Below are 22,939 nucleotides of genomic sequence, written 5' to 3'. Positions count from 1 at the left end.
CCCTCCCAGGCACGCTGCGGGTGGGGCATGCAGGAGAGGGCCTTCTTGGTGGTGGCTCCCAGGCAATTTTGGAACTGCTTCCCAAGAGAAGCGAGATGGGCTCCCCCTTTGTTTTCTTTCTGCCAGCAGGTGAAGACTTTCTTGTTATAACGGGGAACTGAGTGCTGTATATACACATATATACATATATATAGTTTTAATTCTTTCAATGTTTAATTGTTTTTAATGCTCCCCCCCCCATGTTTTTAGCTGTTGTTCTTAGCCGTCTTGAGTCCCTATTAGGGGAAAAGGTTGGGAATGAATGAATGGTGTGCAGCAAGCTCACAACTTACACACATTTAGTTTGTGTGCATTCAGCTTTACGTGCATGGCTAAAAATGTAAAATTAAGTTTATATTAAATTAAAAGGGCTCCAGTTTCCAGGAAAAATGACTTTGGCAATCCCACTCATTAAACCTGATGTGTTTCCACTATACGTGAATCTGGCTTTGTATGTTATCTCTGGAATGTAACTCCTGTGTAAGTTGTGGGTTTCCTCAGTCCTAAAGTGAAGTTCCTGTTGGTCTCATAGCATCTTTCTTCATAGACCCACAGAAAAGATCCCTTCCTCCTTTGCTCTGAAGATCGACCCACTTCCACATTAGCCCACGTGGGGCTGCAGGAAAACGATGAACTTGCAAGCGGTGCTTTTTTTCTAAAAAATAATAATAATGTTTAGGGGTACTCTCATTTTCGTACTCATATTGAAATACTGCCCCTCAATGAGGCCAAACTTATATTCACAAAATGTTTAGGGGTATGCGTACCCCTGCATCCCCCCAGAAAAAAGCCCTGTGTGCAAGCTACTACATCACGGCTGGGGTTAAATTCAGGCATGAAATAATTGGTCATTTCCAAAAGATCAAACACCAGTTTTATTCTCTGTTTCATGCTTTGCCATCTCCATGTTTGCAATGGGTTTTTTTGGGGGGGAAGGAGTCCCCCAAGGGTGCCATATGCATAATTTTACTGTTTAACCCCAAAACTTGTTTATTCATAAATCCTTTAAATTTTATTGGAAGTCAGGCTGCAACCCTACACTCGCTTCCAGAGGAGCAGACCACAATGAATTCATTCATCTCAAGAGCAGTTCTAAGCCACCCTCCATGACTGAGCAGAGGAGTCCACCCCTTGGGGATGTCTAGCTTGATGGACTCAGTGCCCTCTTGGACACACACCATTCCCAGTAGCTCCTGCCCTGTCCTTCCTATCGGGTTCAAGATTGCTGCTGGCCTGGCCACCCCCCCCCAAGCAAGGGGCCCTCCTATCGAAGGGGGAAATGGTTACAAAATTAGACCTAGAACCCACTTGAATGTAGATTTCCATTGGTGAGCAAAGCCATGGGCCAGTGTATCAGGGTCCCCTTTCATTTTATTTCATCAGCTATGAGCCTATGTATAACAGCAACCATTAATTTAAAAACTCCCAGCCAAACCCCATCAGAATAATGAAAGCAAGAATGATAAGAGAAATGCAATCTTACAGCATCAGTTTTAATGCAGTCTGGTGTGTTGCCATACACTTTAGCAATACACAATATCTTGCACAATAGCAGAATTAACATCTATTTTAAAATATATTAACCGATAAGGAAGTGCATATATATAATCTCTTGTACACAAATATTATTCTTGTACAAAATGAGTGAACACTGCAATATTAAATCATTTTTCCTCATCGTACTGTACCTTTGAGGTTTGATTTTCTGCTTAAGTGCATTTATGATATTACAAAATAACAGCTAACAATAAATAATTTCAGCAGCTTTGTGAGGTTTTGCTGAAAAGACACATTGGATCCTGGCTCAGTAAATCTATGAATGAGTGATTATAGGTGGAACAATAGTGCCAGGCATGTCCAGACATACACATTTTACAAGCAGTGGATAAGACAATATGAGCACAACAGGGCAGCACTTCCACTAGCCACTAAACGAGATTGAATGCAAGAAGCCTTTGCCATATTATACCACTATTGATCGGCTTGTCTCCTTTTCCCCCTGACAGGACTACTGTTACAGGTTTCTCCCCTGCTCAGCTAGGCAGCTGCTGAATTTCTGCCTGTCAATGCAGCTATAAAACCTCAGGAGACCTGTCCGCAAAAAGAAATAAATAAAATAGCATTTTCTTAAATGGTGGGAACCAGCGGCAACAGTTTCAAAACAGAGTTCACTATATCATCAGAGCAGAGAGTTTTAGGTACCCAGAGCACACAGAAAACTTCAGAAACTTCACATTGCCTTGGCATCAAGCATAATCTACAGCTAATACTGTAAATCAATTATTTCCTTAATTTAGAACTAGAAAGGGAATTCAATGAGTTTCTGAATTCTTTCAGATACTGTATCAATTGCAGTTAAAGAAAATGCTCAATGTGTTTTATTGTTAAAACTCTGTTGGTATGTCAGTGGGGCAAAGAAGACGAGAAAGGACCTCAGAGAGATGAAACAGTTTATTCTTTTGTCCAATAAATGTTCACAGGCAATTAATATGATCAGCCATGATAGATGGTGAAATCTGGAATGCCACAATAGCTCCAGGTTATTAAAGATCCATTTGTTGTACAAGTACTATTCTTTTACAATCTGGAGTATACAAATGTCTTTGGTAATGAAAATGTTCTCCCTTGAAATGCCTTTTTATTCATTTATTACGTTTCTAGCCTAGCTTCCCATCACGGAGACATGCTCAGTTCTCTCCCACCCATTTCTGCACACGAGACATTTTATCCTCACTGAGAAATAGCGACTGGCCTTTGGGCACGTGGTTCATGGCCAAAGGGGATTGGGAGATGAGCTTCCCTCCCCTTGTCCAACAGCCACACCTCAATGCGACTATATTGGTTATGGTGATTTCTTAACACCAGTACAGAAATGATAGTGGCGAAGTAGCCAAACTTTGTGTCCATGTGTTAATGTTTCCACTGTAAGGCAGGGAGGTGAGGCACTATACAGATTTTAAAATGTAGAAAACCAAAATACCAATATTTAACAACTTGTATTTACCTAGAGATGGGAATTCGATGACAACAAAATGTTTGTTGTTTTTGCTTGAGATGCACTGCAGGCTTCCTGAATCTTCAGAGGGGATTCTGGGATGTGCTGTCAATCAAGCTCAGCTGGAAGGGCATGAGACTCTTAATCTCAAGGTTGTGGGTTCCAGCCCCACATGGGCAAAAATATTCCTGCATTTCATGGGGCTGGACTAGAAGACCCCCTTACTCCTGCCCAACTCTACAATTCTACAATTCTGTGAATCACTTGACCAACCATTTTATTTGTATGCTTCCTTTCCACAGTTCAAACCATGCTCAAGGCAGCTTACAACATAAAAAAAACAACAGAACTACGAACAGAACAAAAGTAGTCGTAAACAATAAATGAAGCATCAAAAAACTGAACAATTTCCACATAAATCATAAGATCCAAAATAAAGATCCAAAAAATAACATCAACAACAGCAACGCCCCCCAACCAACCAACCAACCCTCCCCCTGCCCCTCCCCCGCGCAAGCAAGGCATCAAAGGCACAGGCGTACTGGTTTCTAATTATTAGAGTTTTGATGCATCTAGTGATAAAAACTTAAAAGCAAACGAACCATAATTGTGTGTCTTGCTTAGCTTAACTAGGGCCTACTTCTCAATGACATGGTAAACTTGTTTCTGGGTTGTCTAACTTCCAACTCTAGACAAAATCTCACATGACTGAAAACTAATTATTTGCACATAGAAAATTAGATGCCAAAAGAACGGTTCTAAACTATTCGTATACTCGCCATGTGTGTGCGTACAGTTTTCTGTGTGGAAATAGCTTTTTGTATGATAGACTATTCAAAACAAGTTAGCCCCACGTGAAATTCAGAGAAATACAGTCACAAACCAAGCTTGCCGGTTATTCAGAGTTACGCACTGAAGAACTTGAGGTGGCCACTGGCAACTCCCCATGTACGCAGCGGTTGCATTCTAAGGCACCGTGTGCATCAGTGGGACACACGCAAGGCTGCCCCGCTCCACCCCCGCCCTGTCCCTGTCCTGTGGTGCCATAACAATGCATGTGCCAGCGGTCGTGTGCATGCCAATTGCGCACAAATGGAGAGTTGCCTGTCACTACCCAGATACTGAATTGTGAATCAATACACACAAGCACATTTGAGAATTACAACAGCAATCCAGATCAATATTTCAATGAAAGCTACGCAGAAATAAACTTGCTTCACTGTAATGCAACTAGAATCAGGGTGTTAGATATATCTGTGTTATTAATACTTTCTTAATTCAGATTTTGTACGTGTCAGCAACAGCTTGTCCAATACTAGCAAAACTACCATAATAGCAAATACATTTTTCGACATGATTCCAAAGGACGTGTTTATCCAATAAATGTTCCTGCGATAACTACCTGTTAATTTGCACCAGGTTTTACATAATCAAAGAGTTCCTTTCACAAACCAAGGAGGCTGTAGTGACTAGCAATCAAAGAAAAAAGACTAGATATTTCTTTCTTTTGGACCAAGAGACACGGCAAACATTCTGCTGTAAGCAGCAAGCATATGCAGCGATGGGTGTGATTCAGGTACATGAGAGGAGCTGGGCAAGGTTGCCTGTCCACTGAAACAAGGATTGCTCCTTCAGGGTAGCAACCTTGAAACAACCTAGGAAACTACGCGGGAATTCTCAACTCTGAAAATATCAAAAATAAAGTGAGTGATTCAATAGTTTGAAAAAGGGAAAAATTAAGTGAGCTTCACAAACCCCCAAAAAGTTTTCCATATATTTTTGATTTTCAATCTGAACAGTATCAGCTATTTCTATTCTTTACTACCTCCTCTCATACCCTTCACAAAATGATTGTTTATGCTTTTTTTAAAAAAAAACCTAAGATTTTAATCTTGTCTGCTTTTCCTGTGTACTGATTCCACCTGCCACAAGCTAAGGGGGTGGCATAGAAGTGTGGGGCCCACACACTTTTAGACAGATGCATAGAGGGAAGGTTTGTGGGAAATTATTATTAGCCATGATTCCTAAATGGAACTGCCATGTACAGAACCAGTCTATCCGCCTGCATTCCAGACACTGGCAACAGACCACAGGAGGCGGCTGCCAGTGCTTGAGAGGCCTCACAGGAATCTGGTTGGGGCTCTTGGATACAGAATGCTGGAACATAAGGAACTTGGCCTGATCCAGCAAAGCAGTGCTTAGTGTTTTTATCTACATACTTCCTGGATTTGGGTTATAGCAGCACAGTTTGATTATGGTAGTTTTGCATGTATCAGTCATGCCAGAAGCGAAATAATTCATCACTACGGTTTGTCCTTCCTGATTCCTTAAATCTTCAAGTGACTTTTAGCCATTAATCTTGCTGCTTCTGTGCTTTTAGAAGTTCCCCTGCCAACTTCGTAATGTGCTTCCAGGCAAACTGAACATGGGCAGACTCCACTGTGCGGGCACAAACTGCAAAACGCAGCACAAATTTCCCTCTCAGGTTACAGGGAACAAGATGAATCTTCCTGGAAGCGTTTATGGTTTTAAGTAGTGCTTCATTCAGTTCATTAGTACCCTAGAATAAAGATAAAACAAGCAAGAGTGGTCATTAACATCACACACGTCATTCTGGTAGCCCTGTCAGGACCATCTTAGGTGGGCAACCTTCTTTCAGCCTGCAGATACATGACTCAATTTGGAGTAAGCCACACCCACATTTATTTATTTTTAGCAACATTTATATGCCGCTTATGCAGACAAAAGTCCCCTAAGCAGTTTACAAAAGGCAACCTAAGATATTCATTAAAAGTACAAAATAAAAACACACATTAAAAACAAGTTTACCTATATAATCAGCCATTTAAAAACATTTATACTTACTAAAATCCCATGTTAAAACTGCATGCTAAAATTACATTCCTGGGTAGGCTTAATGTTCATTCTGCTTTTCACAGCCGAGTGACCCAATTTGAAGGTCCCAAACTTAACTACAGATCAGACCTCTTCATCAGATAATGCAGTTTCCAGATTTTGCAATGAAGTTTTGGTGCACAAAATGTATACAAAAACCACATGTTTTATGGTTGAAATGCATTGAAAATATGTGTCTGGGGGGCGGGGGGGAGGAGGAAGGCATACAAAAATGTGTCTTACAGTAGTGTCATCACCAGAAAGTAGTACTGGGAGATTGTGGCTTTTGAAATTTGAGGCCTCTAAATCGCAACAAATAATATAAGAGCTGTAAATTACTGCAAGTTTACCTTTAGTCGGAAGCACACCAGTCCCAAAATGACATCAGCACAGATCTCAAATCGATCATCCTGCAACACCAAGTCCTTAAATTCATGTGCCAGCTTAACATGCTAAAATGATAATGAAAAGTTATAAAACAAAATCCATCAAAAGAAGCAGAAGCAGAAGAACCAAAAAACTGATGGTCTTTCTGTGAGATAACCATATAACCAACATGCTTAAGTCTCATGAATGCATGAAGGTGATTGAGCGGGTGGTTGCTGAACAAATCCAGGCACGCCTGGAGGATGTGAACCATTTGGATCACTTCCAATCCCGAGTCAGGCCTCAACATGGGACTGAAACTGCCTTGGTCGCACTGGTTGATGATCTCCGGTGGGCTAGGGACAAAGGTGAGAGCTGTTTCCTAGTTCTGCTGGATGTCTCAGCGGCCTTTGATGCCATCGACCATAACACCCTTCTGGACCGTCTTGAGGGGCTGGGAGCTGGGGGCACTGTTATAAGGTGGTTCTGCTCCTTCCTTCTGGGCCGTGTTCAGAAAGTGGTGTTGGGGATGAGTCTTCAGACCCCTAGGCTCTCACTTGTGGGGTGCCTTGGGGTTCTGTCCTCTCCCCCATGCTTTTTAACATCTACATGAAGCCACTGGGAGAGATCATCAGGTGGGGCGGGGTTCATCAGTATGCGGATGATACCCAGCTCTACCTCTCTTTTACATCAGAACCAGTGAAGGCGGTGATTCTCTTGTGTGAGTGTCTGGAGGAGGTTGGCAGCAAACAGAATCGTGATAAGACAGAAGTACAGTGGTACCCCGCAAGACGAACGCCTCGCGAGACGAAAAACTCGCAAAACGAAAGGTTTTTTCGTTTTCGAGTTGCCTCGCAAGACGAATTTCCCTATGGGCTTGCTTCGCAAAACGAAGCTTGCCCAGGGGACAGCGGGTCTTCTCTTTTGAAGCAAGGGGCGGCGGGGAGAAGCGATCTTCTCCCCGCAGCCCCAGGTCCGGGGACAGCGGGAAGCGCTTCCCGCTGCCCCCGGACCTCTTTTGAAGCAAGGGGCTGCGGGGAGATCGCTTCTCCCCACCGCCCCTTGCTTCAAAAGAGGTCCGGGGACAGCGGGAAGCGCTTCGCGCTGCCCCCGGACCTCTTTTGAAGCAAGGGTTTGCGGGGAAAAGCGATCTCCCCGCAGCCCCTTGCTTCAAAAGAGGTCCGGGGGCAGCGGGAAGCGCAGCGCTTCTTCCCCGCTGCCCCCGGACCTCTTTTGAAGCAAGGGGCTGCGGGGAGATCGCTTCTCCCGGTGCTCCGAAGCCGGGCGGGGGGGAGGGAACACCTGCCCCCACCGCCCGGCTTCGGAACGCTGCTCCGAAGCGGGGCGGGGGGGCGGGAACACCTGCCCCCACCGCCCGGCTTCGGAACGCTGCTCCGAAGCGGGGCGGGGGGGGCGGGAACACCTGCCCCCACCGCCCGGCTTCGGAACGCTGCTCCGAAGCGGGGCGGGGGGGCGGGAACACCTACCCCAGCCGCCCCGCTTCGGAACGCTGCTCCGAAGCGGGGCGGGGGGGCGGGAACACCTGCCCCAGCCGCCCCGCTTCGGAACGCTGCCCCGAAGCGGGGCGGGGGGGCGGGAACACCTGCCCCAGCCGCCCCGCTTCGGAACGCTGCTCCGAAGCGGGGCGGGGGGGCGGGAACACCTACCCCAGCCGCCCCGCTTCGGAACGCTGCTCCGAAGCGGCGCGGGGGGGCGGGAACACCTGCCCCAGCCGCCCCGCTTCGGAACGCTGCTCCGAAGCGGGGCGGGGGGGGCGGGAACCTCTCACCCCGCCGCCGGGCATCGGAATGAGGTCCTGGACCTCTTCTGAAGGCAGGCGGGGGCAAAAGTCTTTGCTCCCCCCGCCTGCCTTCCCGGGACAGCGGAGACTTCTCCGCTGCCCCGGGCGATCTTAAAATGCTGGCGGACGGGAGCGAAGCGTTCGCTGCCGACCCCCAGCATTTTAAAATCTCCTCGGGGCAGCGGAGACTTCGCTCCCGCCCGCCAGCATTTTAAAATCGCCCCGGGACAGCAGGGGCTTTTAAAATGCTGGCGGTCGGCAGCAAAGCCCTCCTGTCCCCGGAGCTTGCGGGGCGGGAGGTGGGAAGAAGGGCTTTTCTTCCCACCGCCAGCCTTCAGAACAGCCTTCTGAAGGCTGGCAGTGGGAAGAAAAGCCCTTGTCCCCCCCCCCCAGCCTTCAGAAGAGGTCGGGGGACAGACTGTCCCCGGACCTGGTCTGAAGGCGGTTTCCCTAGGAACGCATTAATTGATTTTCAATGCATTCCTATGGGAAACCGTGCATCGCAAGACGAAAAAACCGCAAGACGAAGAGACTTGCGGAACGAATTAATTTCGTCTTGCGAGGCACCACTGTACTGTTTTGGGGGGACAGGGGGCGGGTGGGTGTGGAGGACTCCCTGGTTCTGAATGGGGCAACTGTACCCCTGAAGGACCAGGTGCACAGCCTGGGAGTCATTTTGGACTCACAGCTGTCCATGGAGGCACAGGTCATTTCTGTTTCCAGGGCAGCTGTTTACCAGCTCCATCTGGTATTCAGGATGAGACCCTCCCTGCCCGCAGACTGTCTCGCCAGAGTGGTGCATGCTCTGGTTATCTCCCGCTTGGACTACTGCCATGCGCCTTTGAAGGTGACCCGGAACCTACAACTAATCCAGAATGCGGCAGCTAGACTGGTGACTGGGAGTGGCTGCCAAGACCATATTACAGCTGGTTGCACCAATCTCAGACCACATGCCTCTAAGAAGCCTCTCTTGAGTTCCTATAACAATAATTTAGGAACTTTCACCACTTTGGAGCTAAACTAAGTATTACTGCCTATGCAACTTTTTCTGAATGCTGTGTGGAAAAGTACATGAACATGACCTTCGAAGAGTTTGTAAGTAAATCACTTTTAACTTACCAAATGTGTATACTTTTTCTATGTTAGGTGAAGAAGGAAACTTTGGAAGGAACTTAGGAAAGCATATTTTAAAAGTCCAAGAGCCTATACTTCAGGTTTTACCTTGCTGCATATTTTGTGATTTTAAATCTCTGCTGGAGTTCTCTCACTTGCCCCAAACTTGGATTTTAGCATCCAGGAATTCTCCTTTTGTGCCTATGTGTTTCCTTGCCACCAACTTTTTCTAGCTATCTAATCCTATCCCCACCCTCCAGTAAGGCTTTAAGATTATTTTCTTGAATGTTGCTGAGGGCTGCCAAAAAAAATTCCTCTTGGGCTGTATGTGGGCCATGGGCTGCTGTTTGGACCACCCTGGGCTAGACACATTTTAGAAGAATCGCATCTGCAGAAGTCTTTGCACAGACTCTGTCACGCATGAATGCATCCTTGGAAGCAGTAGCTACAATGTCAGGATATGGAAACTGGATCTCACTTTTCACAGGAAGATTTCAGTGGAATCTGTTGAGCACAGAATATGGAAATGTCTACAAGATACAAAACTAATTGTCGTGTGTGTGTGTGTGCAGTGCTTTTTTTCTTTAAAAATGTTCAGGGGTACTCTCATTTTGACGCAAGAAAATCACAACTTTATAGTTCTAATTGGGGGAAATAAATACAGTAAATGGACAAAAGGACAAAGATTCACAAAATGTTTAGGGGTATGCACATCCCTGCATCCCCCCAGAAAAAAGGACTCTGCGTGTGTGTGTGTGTGTGTGTTGTGAATATATTCTGTACCATGTGGTTATTAGTATGTTCCTGCATTGCAGGGGGTTGGACTAGATGACCCTCAGAGTCCCTTCCAAACTCTACAATTCTTTGATTCTATGTTGTTTAGCAGGTTCATATGCTGAAGGTCAGTTCTCACTCAGTGTGGCAACCTTTTCACTATATTTAATTTGTTCCAGAAAGTTAGAACTGATACACTAATCTGGAGCACTGTATCAATTTGGGGGGGGGATTCCAAATTGCCCCTCAAAACCTCAAATGGCCTCTGCATAGCTTTTATGTTATTAAACTACAAAGGAGAAATTAGATTAAAATGTGGGACTTTTCTTGCATTAGAGCAGCTGTTCTACAGGAAAATAATAGTTCGCTGAAGTTTTAAATTGTAAATCTATTATAATTACAGTATTAATCTATATAACAAGTAGTACTTAATAAAACCACTGGGAGGCGCCCAGAGCTTTGGCTCTTACAATGCTGAACTGAAGTTCTTCCTCTGCAGCTGCAACAACATACTTTACAGCCCAGACCTGTGTAGATTTACTCAGAAGCCAGTCCCGTTTTCTTCAGCGGCATCTAATTTCTAAGCATATGAACACAGATGTTGCCTTTAAAAAGTATTGCCACTTACAAATTAAATATCAAAACTGCCAAAAAGTTTGCTGTGTGTGGGCCCTTCAGAATCGTTCCTGGGTTTGGGGGGGGGTTACTAGAAATTTTGTGGACCTGCTCTGTGCCTGCAGGTCCCTTACATCAGGCCTCAAAGAGCAGGGCCCAGACCCCAAAAACTGGGTCTGCAGAGGAGGCCCAAAGATCATAGCAGTGTAAGAAGCGGAGGCCGCCTCGGCCGTAAGACTGTAGCTGGAAGAGACTGAGACGGCAGCAAGGACTCAAGTCTTGCGGCTCCTGCTCCCTCTCCTGTGAGGTTTTAAATTATAGTTTTAAATTGTTTTAATTGCTGTAATTGTTTTTAACTTGAGTGTTTTAAATTCAGGGTGGGTGTTGTTTAGTCTGAAGAATGTGCATCGGGGCAACTGCAGTAGTTCAGGGCAGGGGGAGATGGGGGGCAGGCCAGGTAAGGGGCACAAGGAGTTGGCGACTGTGCTCTTTGCCAGCCCCTGCTCCAGCCTGGGGAATTGTGGTTGTTCTGTCAGCCAGCCCTCGGGACTGCAGCTACTGTTGTTGAATGCCCGGTTGGCTTGGAGTAAGACCTCTCTCATCCTTGACATCATTGAGACCTGGTGGGTGAACAGAGTGGGGCTGGTCTCACCCAGCTGTACCCACCTGGGTACTCAGTGTGGCATCAGGGCAGACTTGAGGGTCTGGGAGGTGGAATTGTTGTAGTCTATAGAGATTCTCTCTCTCTCCCCCTCCCTCTCCAGTCTCTCTGTCCAGTTGGGGGTGGAATCTAGAGTCTGTGTTCCTGGCATTGGGCAATCAGGATGGCCAAGTGATTCTTCTGGTTTACTGCTCCCTTGCTGCCCAGCAGTCTCCCTACCTGAGGTGACAGAGCTGGTCTCGGAGGTGGTGTTGGAGACTCCCAGAATGTTGGTTCTGGGGGACTTCAGCAGGATGAAGAGGAACCGTTAGTGAGCTCTCTTTGGGTTCTCTCAGTCAACCAGCTACAAATCCACCTCACAGTTATCTCACCTAGTCCATATTGTGCCAGCTTTTCCAGAAGAAGATCATGGGGGACTTTGTCAAAAGCCTTATGGAAATCAAGATACATTACATCTACAACATCCCCCTGATCCACCAAGCTTGTACATCTATCAAAAAAGGAGAAATGAGATTCAAAAAAAGCCTGTGTTCATCTGTAAAGCTCCCTTTCCTCTTTTCTTGCCCTTTGAGTATTCAGTGGTAAAATAAAATGCATTCACCTTGCGGATATACTCTTGCAGTCCTTTCACTCCATACATCCGAAACACAAACCACATCTTCAAGGAACGGAACCGACGCCCTAAGGGGATCTGCCAGTGCTAGAGGAGAGATCAAATAAGATTATTTTTGATACAGAACAGAATCTGCACCAGAAGAAACTGCCCACACCTTACAGATTTCAGAGTAGAATGCTCAAGAAGCCAAATATGGTGGCCGATCCCAGATAGGTGGATAATGAACACCACTTTTCTCTCCTGAAGCATTCCAACACGAGTGAAAAATGAAAATATTGTGATGAATTAATGTTCTGTACTTACCCTATAATCTGTAATAAGTCCTGTATGTTGGTGGGGAGAAAAACATACAATGTAATATTATATAAACACACATTCACAACTACAATGTCATATTATGATACTGTGGGAAGTCAAATCCTTGAAACCTCTCAGCAGAGAGTGGTTGTGGCGTCCAACGTCTGTAACAATATAAATATATTGCAGGGCACCCGTCCCTCCCCTCCATGAACCTAGAATTCGGGGGGGGGGTGGAACTGCCAGGCCACCGGCCACCCGTGGGGCCTCCCCACCTGCCTTCCTCCTCCCAATGCTGCAATTAGGCTTTTTAAAAATGTCCCTTTCCCACGCTGGATGTGATGCAAAGAGAACCATTGTGGGAGGGGGGTCACAGCTGTGATCCCCTACTGAAAATGCCCCCAGCTCTGTGGTTAGGCTTGGGGGGCGGGGGAGAAACCCCTACTTGGCTCCATAAGGCAGGGGTGAAACCAACTTTATTTCACCCGGGCACAAGCATTTGCACACACACACACACACACACACACAGGCTGGGAGCCTCAATGACACCCCCACTGGAGGCTTCACCCGGGGCAAAAAAATACTGGCTAGCCCCCTCCCCCTCAAAAAAATAGCTATGACTTTGCATTAGGGGATTTTCTCAAATCTAAGTGTGGGGGGAGGCATGTTGGGGGAAGAACACTTACAGCTGAGGTTAAGCTTTCCCTTTCCAGCTCTCACTCCCCCTACCAAAAAACACCCCCTAGTGCCTTTAGGCTTAAAAACAAACAAACCGCTTATTGGCTCAAAGTGATCTTTAAAGCCTAATAGCAGTAAGGGAGGGGCGAGGGACTCAAGGCAGTTTACAGATAAAAATAAGAACAGCTAAAAACAAAGGGAATAAATAACCATTTGAAACATTTAGACATTGATAGAAGTAAACTGTGTGTGTTTATGGTATATACAGGATTGGATTGATAGATCTCAATGAACCAGAACTCCAGATAAGCAGCAGAAAAAAACATGTTTTTCTATCTCACTGGTGATGTCAATTTAATGGTTGCAGGGCTTGAGCAAATGTCTGAAGCAACTGGGGATTGATAACTAATTCCATGTTGCTGTAACAGGCCATGGGCCTAATGAGCTACTAGCAACCTCTCAGAAACAAGCGTAATGCCACCAGCTATTAGCCCTTGTCACCATGATTATAAGCCTCACTCGTACAGCTCTATGCAGCCCAGATGAGCGCAATTAAGGCTGCATATGGGGCATTTATCATACAGCATAAAGGCGAATCCCTCCCTCGCTGCCACCCGACTGCCATCCTTTGGCTGCCAGGAAGTAAAAAACAATCCCTGATTCGAGAATGCAAATTGACACAAAATTACAGCATCAGACAAAATATGGATTTTCCCCTCCAGTACAGAGTTGCTTTGCAATTATAGAAGTACACCGTACAAGCAGACAGGCAGAAAAGCAACAACAAATCCACCCCACTTTGGTTTACCTTCTGGGGCAATGGCTTTCATTATGTCAACTTTGCCAGCTGTAGCCTCCAACTGCACCTAGAATTCGATTAGGCTCCTGTTGCCACTTCAAAGATGCTTTCCTGGTTTTGTGTTACTTTCCCAGCAAAGAGTACTTTCAAAAGAAGCTGTTATGGAAGAGGCGAGGATCAACTGATTGATAACCCTTCCCCTAGGGAAATGGCAGGGTCTATTCCAGGAGCTCAGGGTTTGTTCCAAAAACATAAAACATCGCCCCATAAACTATGAACCCCCAAGTTTGGGATTCCCCCCCCCCAAGCCAGTGCCAAACTGTCGCAGTTGGATCCCAAATTTGGGGATTTGTAGTTAAATATGAACCCTGTGCTTGATGTATCATTTGCTCAGTTTGCGGTGCGCTGCAAAATGAGGGGTTTTCCCTGCAAAATGCTGCAAAAAAACTGCAAAATTTTGGCACAGGTTTGGAGATAATCCCAAATTTGGGGGTTCTTAATTAATTTTCCTATAAAACATCTTTATTGCATGGCTACTGGTCCATTTGGCTCCATGGTGTATTTTTATAGCACTGGTAAGTGCTCAGGGCACTTTCTGTAAACCAAGATTGTGCTTGTTTTAAGGAACATGCAGTCTAAATTTAGGCAAAAAGGGGGAGTGAGAGAGGAAGTGAGATCGAAAGGCCAGCAAAAGAAGTGGGAGCAACTGCAAGTGCAAAGGCTTCGTTTCAGCTGAAGAGGAGAACTAAGAGGAAAGACAAATGTCTCTGTCAGGACTGAAGAATATCTATTTTAAGCTTTATGGTACAAAGAAAATGAATAAACTGTAAATGGAAGGTACTAAAAAGCATTAAGCACAATTCTGAAAATTTTACATGAAAGTAGGGAAAGGCAATACATTTTACAAAAATAGATTGACATGAGGTGGACTTTGAGGTGAGGAAGAGATTTGATTCTTTTCGCATGTGAAGCTCAATTTATCAAATCTGCACATTCCAAAGCGATGTAAGAACCAAAACAGAGCCATCCTTCAAAATTCACACTTATCCAATTTTTTCACTGCAGCTCTCTATCCAAAGAGTCTTTTAAAAAAATGCAGGTTAGAATAAAATGTGCCTAAAAAGGAATGTAATAGTGAAAAGAGTAGGCAAAAAATGCCAAAATTGGGAGAAATTGCTTGCAAAAATGTATACCTTCATTAATAAACACATTTTTGTATGCAGTTTCAAGAGAAATTCACCCCAAAACACTAAAGGCTTGGTTTCCAGACACTTGACCATCTTGGTCGCCCTCCTTTGCACACCCTTCCAGCTTGCCAATAGCCTTCTTAAATACAATAAATGTTGTAAGCTTCAGAATCATATCCAGCAATGAGTCGGCCAGTCCTTCCTCTCACGCCAGAAAGCCTACAGCTGTTCTGTGTCATCCACACTTAGAGGGTCCACCAAAAACCCCAAAGTGAGTTGAATCCAGCTCTTGTATTAAAATAATGTAAATGACACACCTTATTATAATTATTGCCAAGCACTGGACAGAAAAAGGCAAATATACTTTAGATTAGCCTTTGGCAGTGGAGCAGAAAGGAGAGCATCAGTTATCATATGGGGAAAGCTAAGCAGCCGTGCCTTGAGGCTGTGCTCTGGTGCTGTGCTTTTTAACATTTTCATTAAGACCTGTTAAGAGGAAATTAACCATTAAATTGCAAGTGATTTTTTTATTCAAGACAACTAATAGCTGGTTTTCTGAAAGCCTGCGCAATAAATGCCCTGCTGCACAGATAACAATCAATGAAATGGATGGTCAGCATATCAAGTGAGCTCAACGTGGAACAGACTGGTTTCCGTTTTGCATGGCCTACTTAGTTTTTACTAAAAACTCCCAAACCCCCATAGTCCTCTGAACCCAATTCAAATTTACAAGGTACAGACTTGAAATCCCAGAACCGTCAAGTCATAACTAATCTATACTAGGATCCCAAATTTTCATTCCCACTTAAGAACATCAGAAGAACCTTTGAGAGCCCAGCGTTCATGTCGGCTGCGTCTACAGCAACCCTTTTCTTTGGAGTTGTCATCTTTTGTCCGCTCAATTTTTATGAAGCACCCAGTTGATGTCACTTTCCTCCTCTTACATTCCAGAGGGTTTTGCACTATCCTCCTGTGTTTTTCATGCCTAATCTAAAGCAATTCCTGTGTATGGTCAGGAGAACACGAGTGAAACTCTGAAAGGCTTCTGTGTCCTGAATTCAGCACTTCTTCTTTCATTGCTTCCTGATCAGTTTGATCAGAGGATTAGTAACTAATGGCCTATTAATTACCCTTCAAGTAGCCATTTTAAATTTCCCCAGTGTTAGCTTCTGTTCCCAAAGGGGGAGGATTAATTCCCAGTTTCCTTTCGTTATTGCCATTACTATTACTCCATTTGTTTCATAGTAAAATGAGACTACTTCACAACTAAAAAATGAAACTACTTCACAACTAAGAAATTACCAGTGGGAATAAGCTACTAAAGCCTCTCCTCTGTAAATAAGTAAAAAGTAAAGTTGTTGGGTAATATGACAACTTATTGTTACAAAAGATGGGTGCACCCGCACTCTCTGCTGTGTGATAGCAAGATTCCAGCGTGTTCCAGGCAATCACCCAGCATGTGTGTTCCTTTGGAGAATTGAGACATGACGGAGACTGTCTTAGCTTTAAGAAATATGGTTTATTTACACCTTCGGTCTGCATGGAGGGAGTCCAGACCTTACGGCATGGTCATTTCAAGAGGGGCTTGTGCAGCCCTGGAGTCCAAGGCATCTCTCCCAGCCAGCCTGCAGCCAGCCTGCCCAAGATGGATCTAAGGCTGGATCTACACTGATCTGTAAAAACGCTATTAAAGGCTATTTTAAAAAAACATATAGCTCTCAATGCAATTTCCCATTGCCAATGGGTTGCTGCTCTACAGCACCCTCTGGAATTACATTTTTATAATGCATTTTTAATGTTATAACCAACCAGTGTAGATTCACACTGGTCTTTTTTTCTTCCTCCTTCTTCTTCCCAGCAACCCTTGCTCAAGACTCCCCGTTTCCTGTTCTCAAACACACACACAAACCATCACCTTGACAACATCTGTCTTCCCAGGCCAAAGGATTCTTCTCAGATGGTCTGTCAACACCTTTTGTCATGTTAATAGATTTGCTCTTTGCTAGGCCAGCCAGGCGGCAAGGGACGCGGGTGGCGCTGTGGGTAAAACCTCAGTGCCTAGGACTTGCTGATCGTAAGGTTGGCGGTTCAAATCCCCGCGGCGGGGTGAGCTCCCGTCATTCAGTCCCAGCTCCTGCCCACCCAGCAGTTCGAAAGCACCCCTAAATGCTTTATAGCGGGAAGGTAAACGGTGTTTCCGTGTGCGGCGCTGGTGCTGGCTCACCAGTGCAGCTTTGCCACGCTGGCCACGTGACCCGGAAGTGTCCTCGGACGGCGCCGGCTCCCAGCCTTTTGAGCGAAATGAGCGCGCAACCCTAGAGTCGGTCACGACTGGCCCGTACGGGCAGGGGTACCTTTACCTTTACCTAGGTCAGCCAGGCTGGTTTGCATAAGCCAGCCCAGGGATTCCTTATCTGACACAGTTCTGCAGCTTGTACTTTCATCCATATTCCGAGTAACCAAAATCCTACCATTTATTAATTTATAATAAATTTAAATTTTTTAAAGTTTAGGAAGGGTCCCCCCAAATCTATAACAGTATTAAGTGTTTGAGTGGAGTCCTCATTTTAATCCTGCTTCCAGCTGAGTTCAGAAAAGCCACACTTTAGCAGCACTAAAGGGTTCTAGGATGAGAGGAGCCTGAATCTGGCATTTCTTGCAAGAATCCCAGCCACAGGGAAACAGTAGCTGCTCCACTAGTGTATCTGGGTCTACCTTCTGCCCATCCCTGAGCTGAATTGCTTCAAGAAAGATGTTGGAAACATCACTGCTGGCTCATTCTAGCCATCACTGAAATGGACTAAACAAAATTTTTTTTCCCCTTCCAGTAGCACCTTAAAGACCAACTAAGTTAGTTCTTGGTATGAACTTTCGTGTGCATGCACACTTCTTCAGATACACTGAAACAGAAGTTTCCAGACCCTTCTATATAGTGAGAAGGTGGGGAGGGGTATTACTCAGAAGGGTGGTGGGAATGGGTGATTGGCAGATAGCTGTGATGAGCCTGTTGTAAAAATGTAAAAAATAAATTTAAGGAACCGCAGAAAGAGGAGGAAGGAAGTCGAGTTTTGAACTATATGAAATGTATATAAATGAAAATCATAAATCATAAATAAAACAAACATAAAATATGAGGCCTACTGTTCCCCATTGCTATCCTGGCAATTGTTCCTCACCTAGCAACAGGAGCTGCATGCGCAGTACCTGAACATATCAGGGCGGTGTTCACCCCAACAAGATTTCCCCCCTACTTTCTGTTGTGCAATCACTCACCACCTGGGTGAGGAGGGGGGTTTCCAGGCTTCATTCACTCAACAACAGGCAATCAAACCTGACCGGAACAATGAGCAATTGGGCAATTGAGCTGCCTGGCTGCTCAAGAGAGTCCTACAGTTTGCAACAAAACATATCCCCCTGTAATGTACTCTCGGAATCAAAATATTCATCGCTTCACTTCTCCCTTAACATACCCTATCCACCCTTTTATGCACTGCAAACATCTTCTGCATTCTTTCAAAAGTGGCAGTGGTCATTTTAATCCTCATTATTGACTGAACACAAAATCAGAGAGTTGTTCCCCTCCTTTGTCCATTTCTTTGGACACTTGTAAAATCAAGCAATTTTCTGAACTCATGTAAACTCTATTTACATACTTGGCTAACACATGTTTTGAAGAAAAAAATGGGAAACTCTTTCCATTTTGAAATACTGTGCTGAAAGTATCTAAACTGAAACAAACGTTGACAGCCAAAAACTATTTTCAAGTTAGGGAAAAGATAAAACACTTTACCTGATTCTTGATGGGCATGCTTCAGATAAACAGGATCTATTTTAAAGGCACAGGTTAAATCTGTTCTCTTCTTCACCCTGAAAAAATATTGACTTTGGATTATTTGCCATTGTATTACCAGCTACTTCTGTCATGAGTAAAATATATAAAAGCTTTGATTGCAGATTAAAATTTGACCCCTCATTAATTTATGTGAAATAGAAGGGCCCAATTCATATGCAAGTCATGCAGACACCAGATGCTTTGTTCTTGTGTCGGATTTGATTAACGTAGAACTTAACCTAATGAAACATCATTTTTTCAACTACTTTGTATCTGCAACTAGCATATACTTTTCCTAGATTTCCTTTCAAATTCATTTCAAGTGTAATAAACCTTGGTAGCAGAATGCCCCACAATATGTACGCTGCCCCTAAGTAATTTCATTAAACTAATAGCACTAACATCACCGCTACCACATTTCTTCAAAAGAACTTAAAAACTTTTCTTGGAAGAAACAGAGACGAGGAATAGCTATGTAAATGCTATACATCTGAAGCACATTCAAAGCAGGTTATTTCCCTCAGAGAATTCTGGGCACTGTAGTTGACCTCTCACAGAGTCACACTTCCAAGCAACCCTAAACAAACTCCAGTCCTAGAATTATTTGAGAGGAAGATGTGTTTAGAATGTGTTTTAAAGGAGTAGTGCATTCACAGCCCTGGTCCACACATCACATTACATTGTGATGTTAATCAGGAGTAAGAAATGGGATCTGGCTGAACCTCTTAGCTTAGTTACTTTGATTATTTGCAGAATATCTTATGACTTGAGCCAAAGGTTTGTTCATTAAATAATGGTTTAACATTACATGCAAACTCTTCATTTTTGCACTTCATACTCACCACATGGTAGAACAGTCAAAATTTACTAAGAGCCATTTGTGTGGGTTGAAGTTAAATGAATCTGCAAACTGAAAGGATTAAAAAAAAAACCATCAGGAAAATAATTACAACCACCAGGTCAATATGTCTAACTTTACAGCCTTGACAGATTTTCTAGTGTGCCTGTGAGGTGCTTTCATTATTGGAATATTTAGAGAATTCTGGTGAAATTCAACAGTAGCATTCACAGACGGGGATTTTGAAGAACAACTCCCTTATCAAGAGGTTTTGGTTGATGGGTTGGTGAAGTCCTCTTCATATTCTGAAGGTTTTATTTATGATTCTATTCATCAATTTCAAAGTACAATACAATCACTTTTTATCTGCATTTAACTTGTGGAATTTCAACCTTGCACATATGCATCAAAGCGGAGATCTAGGGGAGAAGCTTAAGAAGCACTTCTGGATTTGGGGAACACCCATGGAGAAAAATGGTTGAAATTGCACAAGTTGAAAGTTTTCCCAGTGCAGAGAGAGATTTTTAGCTCTCCACGCAGTGCGCAGGTTCTGGGATGCTCTCGCAAGATCTCTCAGGGGCGTCTGAGTTCCCATGAGATCTCGTGATCACCCCCAAGCTTCCAGAGCCAGCATGTTATGCAGGCTTTGCCTGACAAGAAAAACAGAGAGCTTAAAAGTCCTTCCTGTGCCAAGAAGACCCAGACAAAAAGAGCTTTTCAGGTCTCTGCCTTGCTTGGGGGCAAGGCCTGCTCAACATGCAGGCTCCAGGGCTGAGTAGACAGGTTTTAATGTTATCCCACACTTCAATGCATTCTGTAGCGCCATGCACCAGATTAGGCTGAATCCTGAACCAAATCAGGCCAATCTGTGGGGATCCGGGTTTTGCCTGACTTAGGTGGAGACAATCCTGGATCACCTCAGGTTGGGTCACGGGTTGTCAGGGGCCAGGTGGCAAGGAGAGGCAGGCCCTGGGCAGGAAGAAAGAAAGCTTGTGCTGGAAGCAAAAGAAGCAGCACTTTCCAAGATGAAATCCTCCACTCGCCCCACCTCTTCCTCTCCCTTCCCACTTTTGTCACCCTCCTGATCTCAAGTCCCCTAACAACACTGCTGCAACTGAATCAGAAGAAAATGGTGCTCCGATGTGCCCCTGCCACCATCACCTGCATCCCTGCCACCCACTCCAGCCTCTGGCTGCCGGCCGCAGGGTCCCTCCCGCCTTAGTGAGCCACCAACAGAGTTGCAGCTCTCCCCCCCCCCCCAACTCAAGGATTTTCACACATAGCAAAGGAAGCTGAAAGAAACTATCCATTCTGCAAAGTTAACAATAATGTAGGTTGATTTTGTGGTTTCTGAAAGTATATGAAGAAAACAATGGTGCGGTGCTTTGCAACACCAGGATATCTCTGTTTTAGCCAATTGCAACCCAGTCGCATCAGCGTCTCCATTTGCATACAGGCCTTTTGTGAAGCAGTATTTGAGGTGGGGGGGGGGAAGGCCATATGGCCAGAGGGAGGGCATCTATTTAGACTTGTTGAATGGTTGCCACACTGACGCTTGAAACACCATGGAAGTGATGATTCATTTCCTTCAAGAGCCAGTGAAACCTGCACAGGAAATTACAGCAAGCTTTGCTGATAAAAACGAGAAAGGAGGGTGCTTTATTGGCTAGGGCTTTTTTGCTTCTTTTCATTTATTAGCTCTTACACATTGGCATTATTTAGGTACATTCAGCAAACAGTAATATTTTCCCCCCTTTAATGTCAAGGAAGACCAGGAGTTTATCTGGCAGTCTGGAAAGAGACTCAGGAAATTGCATTGCCCTTATCTAAGGATGCACATGAAAAGCAGCCCAGCATTACTTAAAAAATGAAAAGTCACCTATCATTTATACAGTACGTGAAACAGAATGGCCTTTGGTGATTCTGCACATACTATTCAGTTTCACCCTTCTGCATTTGCAATGTATTCTCCTGTGGTTTTCAAAACAGATGCAGATGAGGAAAGCGGTCGCTAAATGATCATGTTGTTTCAGATAATTGCTTGAAAATATTTCCACAGCTACTCAAGATGGAAAGGCAACCTTCTCCATCTCCCTCCTCCAAGCAGAGAGAGGTTCAGAGGAGACCAGGGAAAGTCTTCCTTTGCTTTTCTGCCAGTCTCTTTATTTGCAACAATTACAGTGGGAGCTAAGAAGCGGCAGGCGGTGATAGCAAAAGGCAGAATAAGTGTCAGCAACTGAGTCCAACAGGCTCAGAGCTGACAAAGGCGGCTTCTTCTACCCAAACCAGTAATCCAGCCACTGTCCCAAATCAAACAATGTCTGTTTCACACACAATGGCTCTTACTTTACTTCTCGCCCCTCCTCTCATTCCCTCCCCCCATCTGTTAAAATGCAGTTTGCAAGCTCTTTGGCTCCCTTGCAGGTGCCTGTGTAGCTTAACGGCAATAGGGACTGCACGTACCCTCTACAAATTGTACTTCTAGGAGATATTCCAGATCCCCTATGCAACTGACCAGGACCATGTCTAAAGGAGCCTTTGGAAATTTTAATTTGTTTCTTCCAGCTTTAAGAAGAGCATCAGCTACAGCTGAGAGGTTGTTGGACTTGGAGTGAATGTCCCCCCCCCCCCGCTTCCCTGTTCACCCTCCAAGGTTACCAGGTGTTAACACAACGATATAATGTTTGAATAGGGTGTAGATACACAAAATCCAATATGCTTAGACCTCAAATAACAGAGCTGATCCACAAGGTTTATCTGGAAGACTGATTGCATAATTCAGATGTGTGTACTCTGGACTTTAACAATATGCTCATAGAGGGAAAGGGAAAGGACCCCAAGGTACTGGCAGAACAGGTGCACCAGGGCAGGAAGGTGTGATCTTAACTGCCCGTCCTACATAGAGGCCGGGAGGCAGAATGCCAGGGTATTTTTAGCTGCATAAGGGAGAGAAAAATATGGAAGCAAAACCTTGCCAAGCCACCCATTCTTCCACTGTGTCAGACATGTGCATGAAGATAAAAGTTGTAAAATCAGGTTATTAGCAGCTAAAGATTCTGCCTGGATTTCATTTTGAGTTTTCATTACTATTGCTTACCTCCACTCCATTGAGAAGGTGGCGGAATTCAGGGCAGATGAATGAGCTCCCAGCATAGGCTGCATCAACATGCATCCAAATATCCTCCTCATTACCTAGAAGGTGGGGAATCATAGGAACAATTTTTAATAACTCTCCTAACTGAACAATCAGTAATGAGGGTAGGGCTGGTTTGCAGGTTTCTAAATGTCATTTTAAAAAAGTATTTCTGCATAATGCAGCTAATCTAAAATGCTGCAATGTTCTAAAGGTGACATGCTAATTCTAGAGGGTGATCAAAATGGTTAGGAAATGCAGCAACAAGGCAGCCGTGAGCACAGAGTCATCTTGCGACAA

At 44.6% G+C, this 22,939-nt stretch overlaps 1 protein-coding gene across 2 annotated transcripts in view; it reads right to left on the bottom strand.

Moving 5' to 3' along the window:
• Window positions 1-1,511: 1,511 nt before the first annotated feature.
• Window positions 1,512-22,939, bottom strand: part of DDC (dopa decarboxylase) — a 54,005-nt gene continuing 32,577 nt past the window's right edge. For both annotated transcript variants that reach the window (XM_081885851.1, XM_081885852.1), the window contains exons 8-14: window positions 22,604-22,698; window positions 19,511-19,578; window positions 18,627-18,703; window positions 12,179-12,198; window positions 11,861-11,959; window positions 6,280-6,381; window positions 1,512-5,594 (exon numbers count right to left, since the gene is read on the bottom strand). In XM_081885851.1, the coding sequence (XP_081741977.1) occupies window positions 5,388-5,594; window positions 6,280-6,381; window positions 11,861-11,959; window positions 12,179-12,198; window positions 18,627-18,703; window positions 19,511-19,578; window positions 22,604-22,698 (668 nt within the window). In that variant the 3' untranslated portion in view covers window positions 1,512-5,387. The remainder of the gene's footprint in view (window positions 5,595-6,279; window positions 6,382-11,860; window positions 11,960-12,178; window positions 12,199-18,626; window positions 18,704-19,510; window positions 19,579-22,603; window positions 22,699-22,939) is intronic.

Source organism: Podarcis melisellensis (assembly GCF_964234715.1).
Source record: "Podarcis melisellensis genome assembly, chromosome: 13".
Classification (NCBI taxonomy): domain Eukaryota; kingdom Metazoa; phylum Chordata; class Lepidosauria; order Squamata; family Lacertidae; genus Podarcis; species Podarcis melisellensis.
This window is presented reverse-complemented; position numbering and strand designations above follow the sequence as displayed.